The 13,441-nt window shown below is 47.8% G+C and overlaps 1 protein-coding gene across 1 annotated transcript in view; it reads right to left on the reverse strand.

Moving 5' to 3' along the window:
- Window positions 1–11,132, reverse strand: part of CHMP4B (charged multivesicular body protein 4B) — a 28,696-nt gene extending 17,564 nt beyond the window's left edge. Inside the window, exon 1 of the mRNA XM_075517212.1 lies at window positions 10,753–11,132. Coding sequence (XP_075373327.1) covers window positions 10,753–10,948 — 196 coding nt within the window. The 5' untranslated portion in view covers window positions 10,949–11,132. The remainder of the gene's footprint in view (window positions 1–10,752) is intronic.
- Window positions 11,133–13,441: the final 2,309 nt, after the last annotated feature.

The raw sequence follows: 13,441 nt of genomic DNA on the forward strand, positions 1-13,441 counted from the left end.
CGACTCAACCTTTGCACCAGCAACTGTCAGTGTTGTTCCACATCCCACAGCCGAGACGTAAGGTAGCTATCCTTGAAGCGTAACACACTTCCTTGTCACACTTCCTTATTACGAATTAGTCACAAGCAGTCATTTTCATATGGAGTGCAGAAAGTGTGTTTCCGAAGGTCAGAATCCATGATGACAACGCTATTTATTCCTAAAACGGCAAGTAATTCGCTCAGGTTGAAAGTTACAGACGGAAATGTATTGCACTGGTGGATGCAGAACTGGTCAGCTGAGTAATCTCCTCCTGGCCTGGCCTTCTCAGGTGACAGAGGTGGATAGTCCGGAAAGGAAGCAAGCCGTCAGTCTTGGAAGTTGATTCCTCTGCCCCTTGAACATCAAGGCAACAACCTTCTGGTCAATAATCCTCTGTAAAATAATCTCTAGGTAAGTCTGGGACAGTTTGGTCCAAGAAAAGGAAAAAAATGTTGACTACAGTGAGATTTGAAGCCCAAATGAGAAAACCAGGAAAGACAGAACCCAATTACAGAGAAGTAGCCAACGGGTTTGTTCCACCCAGGAGCTGGAATGAGCCTAAGAAACGCCAGAGCAGCCAAGATCATCTAGGCCTAATGCTTCCAACTATTACATTAAATCTGATCCACCCTCTGAAAGCAAACCGTATACCCTATTTCCCAGTTTTCAGTGTTTCACTTCTTGCAGTCCTACATGTCATTGGATTACACAAGGCATCTCCAAAGATGATTTACCCAAAACACATTTCTTCTTTCCAAATAAAACTAGATATATTCTAAGGCTGCTGGGGTAAATTATCCTCCCTTCCCCTTTTAAACTGCCCAATAACTTTGCTGTTAAAAATCTGCACCTTATTTCACATCAGAATTTTACATGTATATCAAATGAGATAATTATTCAGAATTCAACAAATGTTTAAACTTTTAGGATGAGAAAAGTATGTTCCTTAAGGACTCCTTGGGATTCTCCCAGCCTGCAAATACTCTTTACGGGTTTTCTTCTTTATTTTGTGATTGCTGAAGATACCTTGCTAAGAAGAATTCCAGAGCAAAACTATAATCTTCCTCTGAATCCCTGCCAGAAATGCATCAGGTAGAGATTCAGCTTTACAAGAACAGAAGCAGCTCTTCTGAAGTATCTCAAAACGTTCTTTTCTCACAGGGGAAAAAACACAAACAACCAAATTCCCTATGCTTAACAATATTTTTTGTGATTAAGTCACAAAACTCAGAAGATCCTACCCTTAAGTAGCCCATTTCAAGACCTTCTCTTTCTGGGGAATAAAATAAGTGGCTGCCTGGGTAATCTATCATGCATTTTCCAGCTTTGGGCAATTATTATTAGAGTGTTGCCAAGTCTAGGAATTTTTTTGAGGCTGTCATAATATTTAGCATTTCTCTTAACATCTCATCTGGTGAAGTTATGCTATTTTGAGATGTGAAAAAATTACTTTTTTCATGAATGCTCAGATTCCAACACTAACAACTAAGGGGGGAAAGTTGAAAATGCAGGCCTTTAGAAAGCCAGCAGTTATAAAGCAAATAAAACAAACCATATTTATTTTTAAAAAAAAAAAAAAATTTTTGTACTTCTTGAATCAACCCCTAAACACTTAACTGGCAACACTGCAGTACGTCTCTCGAGGCCAGAAATGAATTTCATTTTTTTTTAATGGCAATCCCACACTCTTAAGCAGTGATCAGCTCCAGGAGCCAGGTTTAGTAATAAGCATTGTTACTGCAGCCCTCGCATCACAAGTCGACAGTGCTGCCAGGGAAGCACTTACCAGAAGAGGCTTTCTACCACTCAGTTTCCTCCCAGGACACTGCACATGCTGAGCCCACCATGGGGATGCTGTCAAGACATTTTATTAAGGTACCCTTCAGGGGAGATACAATGACTGTGCACAGTTCCTAGTTAGCCCATTACAAAGTTTGCTTTATATCAAGTTGTTTTATTTCATAACTAACAAAAAAACACCTGCAAGTTCCTGAATATCATCGATTGCTGTTCCTGTCACCCTGGCATTTATGTTTCTTTTCAGTTCCACTACATATGGAGGAACCTCTGTGCAGGCACCTGGAAGTAAACATGACGTCCTTAAACCTGAATAAGCTCCTGCCGAGCCATGAAGAGCACATACAACATGGATGTTTGGTAACACTTAATACACCACCACATTAGTGAAACAGCCAGCATGGCTGATCACAGCCTTATCAGAACGGGGGACTCCAAAAATACAGGTTTTACAGTGAAAGATGTTGCAAGTCTTTGCATGCATGGGGTAACCTGGCAGCAGGTATCCAAACGAGCTCAAGATGCAGCTTCATGGCCAAATTCACAAACGGTTACTATCAGGTTAGACTCAAGGGGTTTGTGCCAGCAGGATGGTGACCACGTTACCAAGTGTCTTGGTTTACCTTGTGCCTAAGCCAACCCTTGACTTCAACACGTCAGACCTACTGGATGGGAGAGACCTGTTAATCTCGTATTCTGTTTTGACGCAACTGCTGTCTGGAAAGCAGCTGCAGTGGAAGGTGGTACCACCCGGTTATCACTCCAGATGTGATCGTGCAAGCTGCAACAGCACAGTCCAGGATGGACTATCAGTTGTACCAATACACTTGCTGACTTGGCTGCCCTTATCTGGGGGAGGGTTAAGGAGCTGGGGAAACAGCTGACTGCTAGAGCACAGGCTGGTGCAGAAGCTCAGAAATGGGAAGGGAGCAGTCATGAAAGTCTGTACTGAGCTCAGCGCTCACTTGCTGCATGCAAGGATAAACATGCATGTCCCAGTGTGTGCAAGAGAGATGGCTATACTGGTTATTTGGACAACACCAACCCCAAACTTCCATGGTTTGCTGCCAATCAGTTGTTGCAAGACAAGAGCTGTCTGTATAATTACCCTATATTTGTATTAACCCCTATAAAAATGTTTATTGGCAAGGCTTCATTTAAACAATGAAACCGGAGGAAGCCATAGAAGACCTTTCCCAACTGGGCTTCCAACTGCAAGAACATTACAGTTCTTTGCTGCAGCCAGGCACTGAGCTTCACCAAGGGGAAACTTCTGCTCTACCGTGGCCACAGTGACGTTCCGCTGGTGGGAACATTTCACTGCCCTCTGTACTGGTGACTGGGAAGGTCCACAGTGCCCCCAGGTTCCTCACCTGCAACCTGGCTACATCCATGTGAGCAGACTTGCCTGCATCTGCCAACATCTTCAGCAACCGTATCACCACTTCTGCTCAAAGACTCAACCAGGATGATTACAAGCAGATGTAACCTCCTTATCACCAGCTGTATGCTGTGGCCTTGGGTTGTCTGAGGGAAAGGCAAAGGTCTATCAACATCTGATGCATGGCCTGTTTAGGATTCTCCAACCACATCCTTTTTGTTTCAGGCACTTCATGCCAGGAGTTCCAGTTTGCTGGATGCCTGGCTGCAAACTTCACGGAAAGCACGTTAAAACACGTGAGCTGCTCCAACTTTTAGTTTTGCAAAAATCATCCATTTTTAAGTGGCGTGAGTAAACAGTAAGATTTTACTTTACACCCCACCCCCCCCCACACACACACTCTTTCAGAGCCTTGCTGGCTGCAGAAGGTCAGGCCACATCCTCCCCACTCACAGCAAATCCCATGCAAAGTCTCTGAAACAAGCAGTGTGCACTACCCCAAAAAAGAAAAGGGCAATGTTAAAAACTTTGTTTTTTTCCAAAACAGATGGGGATTTCACAGGGGAGAGCAAAAAGCTGCCAAAATCATCACAGTGGTCTTTTCCCAGCTAGACTCAACAACTGCCAGCAGTGCAACCCCCTGCCTGCTGCTACTCCCAGCAAGTACAAGAGCCCAGGAGCAATGCAGAGCACCGTATGCAGGCTGGAGGTCCACCGTATGCAGGCTGGAGGTCCACCGTATGCAGGCTGGAGAGGCTGGGCTACCAGACCAGGAGACACAGAGGCACATGGACACACACAGCTGCAGCAGACCTTTTGCAAGGGTGTGCACTCAGTCCAGTAGTGCAGGCAACACAGTCTGCATGAGCCCTCCAAGAGCTTAGAGGCGGTGGTATCCTCCTAAGGTAGGTCATTCATAAATGTCAAAGAGCAACTGCAAAACAGTTTAGGCAACAAAACAAAAACTCCTTTTCCTGGACAGCACTGGCTGCAGACTCCTCTTGATGTGACACCATCCCTCCCTTCTCTGTGTTAAATTAATTGCCTGCTCAGCAATGAAGCATAGCCTTCACCATCACTTCAGGCCTGGAAGCACCAAGATTTGCCAGGTAAGGAGTAGCGACCACTTTTAATTCCAAGCCCCAATACAGCACCTTTCCTACACTGACCTGTCCACTGATTGCACCACAGAGCGTACCTGAGCACACAGCGCCTGGCCATCCCCAGCATCCCAGAAGGTCCAGCTGGGATCCTGCTGCATGTTCAAGTATGATGGTGATGTTCAAGTATGCAGGTGATGTTCAAGTATGAGCACATGGTTCTTACCAGAATCCAGTCAGAACAGGCTCCATGGCCTCTAATCAAAGGCAAAACCCAGTGTAAACCTTGGCAGCAGAGAATACTCCCACCTCTCAACGTGCACTTCAGCTGTGCTGCTAAAGGAGAAGTATCTGGAGACAGCCACCACACGTGGCCAAAGAGCAAGAAGGGCCTGACGGAGAGGCCTGAAGGATACAAGTGCGAAGCCCCACAACATCGCGCTCCAGACAAACGTTACACAACTCAGCAGAAATTCTGCCAGTGAGAAACAACCTGGCAGTTTTCTGACCAAGTCTGAGAAAGTAGAAGAGGATTAAACCAAATTAGCAATTTGCATCACCTGCAAATTACAGTTTTGAACTAGCACTAGGAGCCCTTAAGCAGGATTCGGTAACTAGGGATGGAGCTTAATGAGATACTAGAATCCAACATCTAATATATTTGGAGAGAAAAAGTAGTAAAAACAAAGTCAGTGGCCACAAACATGCCAGGTTTCTCTCCTGACAGGGCTTGACAGAGAACAGGAAGGATGTATTGCATCAAATACAGTTACCAAAACACATCTGGCAGAACCATAGGTTTTTGTTTTTATTTACGCCACTTTTAAAGTTTTTTTAAAAGTTGTTTGTGAATCCCCCCATCCCTCCCAAACTGTTCTATACTACAGAAATCTGCCTCAAAAAGCCTCTGTTAAACATAGGTAGGGTAGAATTTCAAAAAAGTTTCCTCATTTTCAAACACCTATTTAAAAAGAGTAATTATCACAATTTTCCCAAGCCAGGTGGTTAATGCTCAACTCATTAATCTGAGGGGAAAAGAAGGGCTCAGGCCAGCACTGCTATCAGTACTCTTGCACTGAAGCTGTGGTTTACGGTTAAGGACCTGGAACTCAAAAATGCATTTTGACATTAGATTATGACCTAAAACACAGAAAAGACAGACTGAAGTACTACAAGAAGGGCTGGATAGTGTGTGCTGCAGGACTCCTGCTTCCCCTACATCAGCATCTTGCAATTCATGGAAACAAAACCAGGTTCGTGTTATTTGATTCTGGGAGCAGAGATCACTTCTCTTGCCAAATGTCAAGCAGGACCTTAAAAACACGTTTGCAAGCAATGCATTAATGCCTAAGACCTTACATACGTGGTCATAGGTCATTTGAGTCTCTGCCCATACCCAGGCCTAAGGCTGCAGCTCTCTCTTCCTTGCATTCCAGATTGTTGCAACACTTTGAACCACTCAAACTTCTAAATAAAAATGTCCATGGAAGCAAGCCTGCACGATCGCATTTTTTTAATTAATGATCAGCTGGCCTCCTTGCTAGGAGATGGCACGTCACCCTCAGATTTTATCACAGTTAATACCTCTAAGCTGACCAAGCAGGGGGACTGTTGCCAGGAGAGGCAGAACTGTCCTCCTCCTTCCAGTCACATTCCTGACTCCCTCTCCTGCCAGCTCTAGCATTTGTGCAGTTAAGCGTGGAAAATATTCTTTTTTTTTTTTCCCCTTAAGAGTTGGGTTTTGGCTGGATCAGCAAACTAATCCAACTCATGCACTGCCCACACAAATGCTAACACCAGCACAAGAGAAACAAGCGGGGCAGGGCACTACCGCTTCTGGCAGCCACATCGCTGGAGAGCAGCCGGTGCCTGTTCCACAGCCGCACCAGCACGCACCAGTTGTACATTTCAGCCAGGTTAACTGAGCTGCTACTGAAAGGGGCAGTTCTGTCTCCTCTCCGGTGCCAGACACAGTAACCCTCCAGCAACAGGCAAATCAGTCCAGCAGACTGACATGACAGATTGAAAAGGCAGGGGGATGGTAAACAGTTAATTTTCCATCAGACCAGCCAGCTGAACTGACTTACCTGTGGCAGCAGTGTGTGATCTATTGCGAGCCAGAGGTAGGCATAAAATTACAACTTTTGGCTTCAGCCTACACCCAACTTTCTTTGTTGTTTTTTTTATGTGTGGGGTGGAGCATAGGAGTGTTCTCTTTCCAGGAAAGGCCTGGAATCTAGCAGTGGTTTTGCATCCATTTTGTACGCAGTCACCACTGCTGAAAAAAACCAGCATTTATTTCCAGTGAAAGAGAAACTTTGACATCGGAGAAGAAAAAATGCTAACTAACAGAAGTCAGAGTTGATAGAAAATCCATGAAATGTCAGTTCCTGCTGAAGCCTGAACATTTTTACTGCATATTAGCACGATGTTAGCTTTTCACCTATTCCAGTATTTGTGGACCTAGTGTTCATTAACAAAAATGTAAAATCTAGCGGCAGGCAGGAACATAACTGCATTGATTCATCCTGGATCTAAACTCTAGAGTGGACTACTTATAAAACTGGCATCCTAGCAGAGCGTCAGGTTTCTCTCCCTACTGTAATCCTCACATTGAGGCATAACTTGAGCTTTGGGTTTCCATCAGAAAAGATAATGCAGAAACAGATTCTGGAATTGTTACACCCAAAGTAGTCAGAGATCAAGGAATTAACACATTGCTGCTTTGTGTGTGTATGCTATTTCTCTGGCAGCTTGGTTTTGTGGCGATAGCCACAAGGAAAGAAGTAAAACTGGAGCCGTAATGATTAAGATCAGCTTGAGCTATCCCGAAACTGAATACTGAGCACCATACTTCATAACCCTTGGCAAGATCTAGCAGTTTGGTTTGTTTCATGAAGTTTGAGTGCCTGATAAAATAGCCTAGACTGGATGCAACAACGCCCTATCAACAAACTGGAGCGGAATAAAAGGATGCAGCAGCAGCACAGTACTTCCAAACCGTCAAGCTCACAGCTGCGCACTTCTTTTGTTAAAGCAAAAGTTATTTTCAGGACAGATTTAAAATCCAGTAAGATACTGCCTGACTGGTGTTCAAACCATGCTGTACTACTGCTGCTTCCATTAACTTCACCAAAAGGAGTAAGTCCACTATTCATGAGCTAGAGCAAAAGTGCTGAAGAGCCTCTCGAGAAAAAAGAAAAGAAAAAAAAATATAAACACCAGAACACACACTGTTTCCAAAAGAACAGGCTGAACATTTCCATGAGATAACACAAAACAAAACACAAGCATAACCCAGCTTCTTCCCAGAAGAGGGAATATTAACTTGCATCTTTTCAAGAAACCCTTCTAAAGATGATCAGTCTTCTCCTCAGCAGTTTTTCATCGCATGGACAAAAAATGACATGCACATTAAAGCCACAACTGCTGGTCTCCCCAGCACGCTCTAGAAGCAGCACAGGTGCCTTCACACCAACATAACGCTTGGAGACTGTTGCCCTCTCCCTCCCCCAGGAGCTAGTTTGATATTGTGCACTAATGAGAAGGAATTGGTAGAGTGAAGGAAAAAAAAAAATTACTACTTATTAAAATTACTTGAGTTCCTTCAGAAGGCATGGTGAGCATAAAATTGCCATGTCTGTGCAGCCAGAAAAGAACAGAAAGACCCTGAAAAAAGGAGCTTTTTATTAAAAGTTGAAAGTCTCCCATGCCAAGAAACAACACAGACTAGGGAAACTTACACTAGTTAGTCAATCATTTTAACTTCAGAATTTCATGAGGAGTTATACAGCCTGGATATCCCAAATGCAGATTATGAAAAATATACACATACAGTAAGTTCATAAATTAATAAAAACCTGTATGTGCTTGGGGCAGGCACAAGAACCAGAAGGCCTATAAGTTTCCGTGCTTTCGTTAGACTCCAGAAGTGCTGTAGGAATTAGTCAATGAGCCTTTAGAAACCCCGCTCACTTGGCACCCGAACAATCGCACAGTGTGCTGGAGAGCAGAGAACGTTTCCTTTTGTTACCCCAAGTGTGCCAGACGCCCATCTTTCCTCTGAGAAAACAAAAATATCATTCCAGGTTTTCCAAGGTGGCTTTAAGCTTGCAGGTAAGCTCCCCACCCCACTGCTGCAGACACGCATGTTCTTCTGCCGGCTTTACCACAGCAGCTTCCATTAATGTCAGCGCAGCTGTCCAGCTGAGCTTTACACATATGCACCATCCACAGTACGCTTCTCTCTAAATAGCGGGGATATACAGAAATCCCCGGAGTAAAATGCTTAAGTCTTGGAGAACTAAGAAAGCTTAAGGAGTCTTAAAGTTGCATTTTTTTAAAAGTTGATTCAACATTAAAAAAAAAAAATCCCTACTTAATTAGCTTTTGTTCGGTTTTACTTAAAACATTCAACTATATCAAAGTATTTCCATTAAAAAGACTTCCACATATAAAACCAACATATTTTTATTTTCACTTAAATGATGGATTTAAGTGACTTTGCATCAAAATTACCCAATTTCTGGATTATAAAACAGCCTGAAGTCAGAGAGGAAAAAATCCAAACAACTGCATATAAAAAAAATGCAATTTGTTGGAGCTCAGCTGATGTCTGACATCTTGAACCCAGAATAAATGAGCAGTCCCTTAGTCTGTGCTGAGGGGAACTCAGTTCCCAGCAAGCTAGCAGATAACCAGCTGTCTTTCCTAGCAGCCCAATAATAAAAGTTGGCCTCCTAGTTTCAGAAGTCCTCTGGAAAAAAGAGGTTTCGTTTTCCACCAGAAAACCATCCCTAGCCCTTCTCCTTTTCACAGCTCCTTAATTACGCGTCAGGATCCTGTCCTTCTGCGAGACCTCAATTAGTCTGACCCAGAATCCCGCAAGTGAATGGGCAGGTTTTTCTCCTTCCTCCACCTCCAAAGAAATCTAATCCCTCCACTACCCAAAGTGCTCCAGAGCACACTGATGGGCAGTATGCACAGAAAGGCATGGAGAGAGACGGCATTACAGTAGAGAACGGCAAAGACCTGAACAACCAGCAGCGCAAAGAGAAGTTAAACAGGACCAGCGTAAGACAGAGGGTGCAGAAACCGCTGAAGAAGAGGAAAGCTAGAAACAGATGCATTTTAGTTCTCCTTTTAAGCTTATTACCAAGCTAGGCCAAAAACTGCACAAGAAACTCAGACTTATTAAAACTGTTGCAATAAATTTGATTTAGAAACTAACTTAGTTAAGGCTGAAGTCAGGCTCTGTCGAGGTCCTTCAGAAGACAGCTGGAGCAGCAAGTGAGGCCTCTGCCATGCTGCTGACAAACCCAGCAAGCATTTGTGAGCTGCTCCACTTGCACTGACTCAAACACAGTGCAAGCGAGAAGCCCTGATGTAGCATGCTGTTCTGAAGTTTGAAAGCAGGCTTAAAATAGTGACTAAAGTAGTGATACGACGCAGAAACTATTACTGGTAATTACTGTAAGTTAACCCTTCCCACTTGGCCAACAGTTGTGTGTTAGCAACTCTCGGTGCAACACAGCCGCACCTCCTGCTTCAAACTCTGCCGTTTTGCCGTAACCAGCACAAAAAGGGCAACATCAACACAAAAATCTACACATGCTTTCCTGAAAACGCCGCTTTTAATGACCGTTGTAAAACAAGCAAGAAGCTCATCAGAGCACCGAAATACATGAGCTGACAACCCACTTCTTATCTTCAGGCTGACAGACCGCTAAAGCATATCAAGCGGTGCTTGCAAGTACATAGCTAGACCTCCCCAGAAAGGCCGAGTTCCACCTGGTGAACACCAATTTCTAATATCCATTTATAAGCCACCTATAGCTTTAGCATACCCTGACAACAATAAAAATATATTTCATCAAATCCTCAAATTAAGCAGGGTTTTGGTGAAGAGTTTTGTTTGTTAGAAGAAAAAACAACGACACAGTAGAGCAAGGCCTTATTCCACGTTGATGCAGTGCTTTTCCATCTACTCCTGTACACAACCAGCAACACCCCAGCTTCTGCTTTGCAATATTTTCCCAACCTCTCCCTAAACCGACGCGCACACGGAACACAAAGTGAACCTCGCACAGAGGAGCCGAGCAACACCGTGACATGGTTATCACGCAGGAGTGACGCGGCACCCACGCTAGACAGCTCCAGGAGATAAAGGCTGCCCTTCCCCAGCCGGGGAGAGCCTGTTCCGCTATAACCTCGCTGGGCAGGCCGGCAGACCCTGGAGAGAGGGCTGCCGCAGCTCCCAGGCAGCGCCCTATAAAATAAAGGCAATAAGCTATAAAACACACCTACACGTATACGCCTGTGCTACACGCAGAGCACAGCCAGCAACCCCGCAGGCCGCCCCGGCCCTCCCCACTCCCGGGCAGCCGGGCCCGGCCGACCTGTTGCCCGGGGAAGGAGCGGCCCAGCCCGGCCTCCCCCGGCCCGGCCGCTCACCGCGCTTGTTCTTGGTGCCGTGCTTGCGGGCGGCCGCCAGCTCCTGCTCGATCTTCTTCTCCAGGAACTCCTGCTTCTTGCTGAGCATCTCCTCCGTGTCGCGAAGCCGCTGGATCGCCTCCTGCGGGGACGGGCCCTTCCCGGCGCCCTTCCCGCCGGCGCCCGTCCCGAACAGCTTCCCCAAGAGCCCCGACATGGCTGCGCCGGGCCGGGCCGAGCCGCCGAGGCCGCGGTGTGAGGCGGGGGCGACGAGGACGGCCGTGGAGCACCGGCTCCCCTCACTCCGTGCTCCCCTCACAGACAGACTCACAGACAGACAGACCGACAGACCGTCCGTCCGTCCACACAGCCCGGGCCGCCGCCGCCACTCGCAGGACTCCCCGCACCCCGCCCGCCTCAGCCCGCCGCTCCGCTCCGCCCCCGCCCGCCGCTCGCCGCCCTCGCGCCGCATACGGCTCCCGTCGTGCCCCGCGGCGCCGCGCTGCGCCGGCAAGCGGTGGCCGCCCCCGAGGGCTGCTGGGAGATGTAGTCGCGGCCGGAGCGACGCGCGGGGAACGACGGGAAGGGCGGGGAGGTGCGGTCTCCCGAGCGGAACCTGGAAGTGGTGTCACGGGGCGCGCTGACGTCAGTGGCCCGGCGGCCCAGGGAGAGGGGGGAGCCGGCGCCATGGCAGGCCCGGCCCGGCCCGGCCCTCAGCGCCGCGGCTAGGCTCCCTCCGGCCCGAGCGGCAGGAGCGGCGCGAAGGCGGGAGCCGGGGAGGACAGGGCCGGGCACGGCGGCGCAGGCAGCGGCCCCGCGCCTCAGCGGCCTTCTCGGGGCGGGAGGAGGCGCCGCCCTGGGCCGCGGCCCGCCGGGCCCGGGAAAGGCCCGGGAGGAGGCGGGCGGGGGCGAGGCCGCCACCTCTGCCTGCCCCACGGGCCTTCCCAGTGCTCCGCCTGGGGCGGGATCCCGGCCCACGGGGACTTTGGGCTGCGTGCGCCGGGTCTGGCGGGGAAACGCGGAAGGAGCGTGAATAGATGAGGAAGCTGGAGCTGAAACGGCGACCGAGGGCTGGAACAAGGCGCAGGCAGGCGGCGTGGAAGAACCGGGGCGCAGAGGGCCCTGTTGAGGAAGTTAACGTGGGAGCCTGCTCTCCCGCCATGGCACCGGCGGGGCCGGGAGCGGAGCCTCCTGTCCCCGCCCTGGGCGGGCCTGGCTGCCAGTCCCGGGAAGTCGCCACCTCCCGTAGCGGGAGTCCACACGGCAAGAGCCGGGACGCTGCTCTCGGTTACCACCCTTAACGTGGCCCTCAGACTCTGCCACTTGTGCACAGCCCACGAAGGTGCGGGGAAATGTCTTTTTTTAAACTTTCCTCTCTCAACTTGCCAACTTCACAAAATCAAGTATTTAAATCCCGAGTCATGATTGCTTAATTGGTGGTGACTACTTGTGAGCTCCTTATTTCCCGGAAGCTTGAGTCACGCATTCCGATCTGTGGATATAGTACGTAATTCCATGCTATATGACCACAGTACCTATGTACAGAGTCCAAAGTCCAATGAAGAAATTAAGTCTTAAGTGCCTCAGCCTGCTACCAACCTTTACTGGATACGTTTGACTTTCCTTTCTTTGTGCTTGGCCTCTATCATCTGTAAAAGTAATAAACACCCCCCTTTCCACTCACAGTGCTGCTGTGAAAACAAGTTAATTAATAACAGACTTGGACAATAGTCATGTTTACCAGTGGAAATCACCCAAGAAAATTAATCATTTTGAGCAAGGTTGGACTAGTTAGTGCTCTGTAAAACAGGCCGGGGTATACGCACCAAATGGCAGAGGAAAAATGAACCAAACAACTGCTTACTGGGCAAGAGAGCCTCTTCATGCTCTCAGTAAGTGGGAAAAGGCACTGCGCCGGCTAATATAATTAAAGACAGCCTCCTTATGTACAAGGGGGGAGTTCAGCAACAAAGCTGTGTAATGGATCCTGCCTCATTCTACCATGTTAACATTGTAATGGCAGATATGGAAGAAAGACAAAAAGTACACAAGAAAAATCCACAGAGGCTTATAGAAAGGGTAGGAAAGCCCCCCAGCTGACGACAGGGGAGGCTGGATGAGTACCAGGGGAGGTAGAGCTTCCACCTGCCCTTTTCTTACTCTCACATAGGCACCTGCTGTCAGGAGTGGAGGCTGAGCACCGCAGACCTTTGTTCTGATCCAGTATCAGGTCCAGTTCTCCCAGGGGATGGCTCTGGCCCTGGCGTACTCCAGGGAACTTCCAGAAAACGACAAGATGCTTCCGACAGTGGTTTTGTAAGGAAAATGATTGTACCCAGGACGCAGGATGGAACCAGTCCTCTGGAAAGGTGCTGGGACAAAAGCAGTGCCCTGAGCAGCATAGATCCACCTCGGCCCATGCTGCAGCTGAGCAGGGGGCAGGCCCCCACTAGAGGAACAGAAATGGGGTAAAATTCTGGGTAGAATTCTTCCCTTTTGGCCAGCAGGAAATAGAAGAATTTCTGAAGTTCGTGGCCTGCTGTGATGAGGCACCTTCCCTGCACAACTGGTCCCTGCGTACTGAATAGTACTGAGGACTGCACGTAACTCACGATGTCTCAGTGACAGCATTTAGTCTTCTAATTAAATTCTCTTTCCCATGACATTTCCTTCCATGGCAAAATTTAATCTGCAGGCAGTATGGCTACAG

This window comes from Mycteria americana, chromosome 14 (assembly GCF_035582795.1).
Source record: "Mycteria americana isolate JAX WOST 10 ecotype Jacksonville Zoo and Gardens chromosome 14, USCA_MyAme_1.0, whole genome shotgun sequence".
NCBI lineage: Eukaryota > Metazoa > Chordata > Aves > Ciconiiformes > Ciconiidae > Mycteria > Mycteria americana.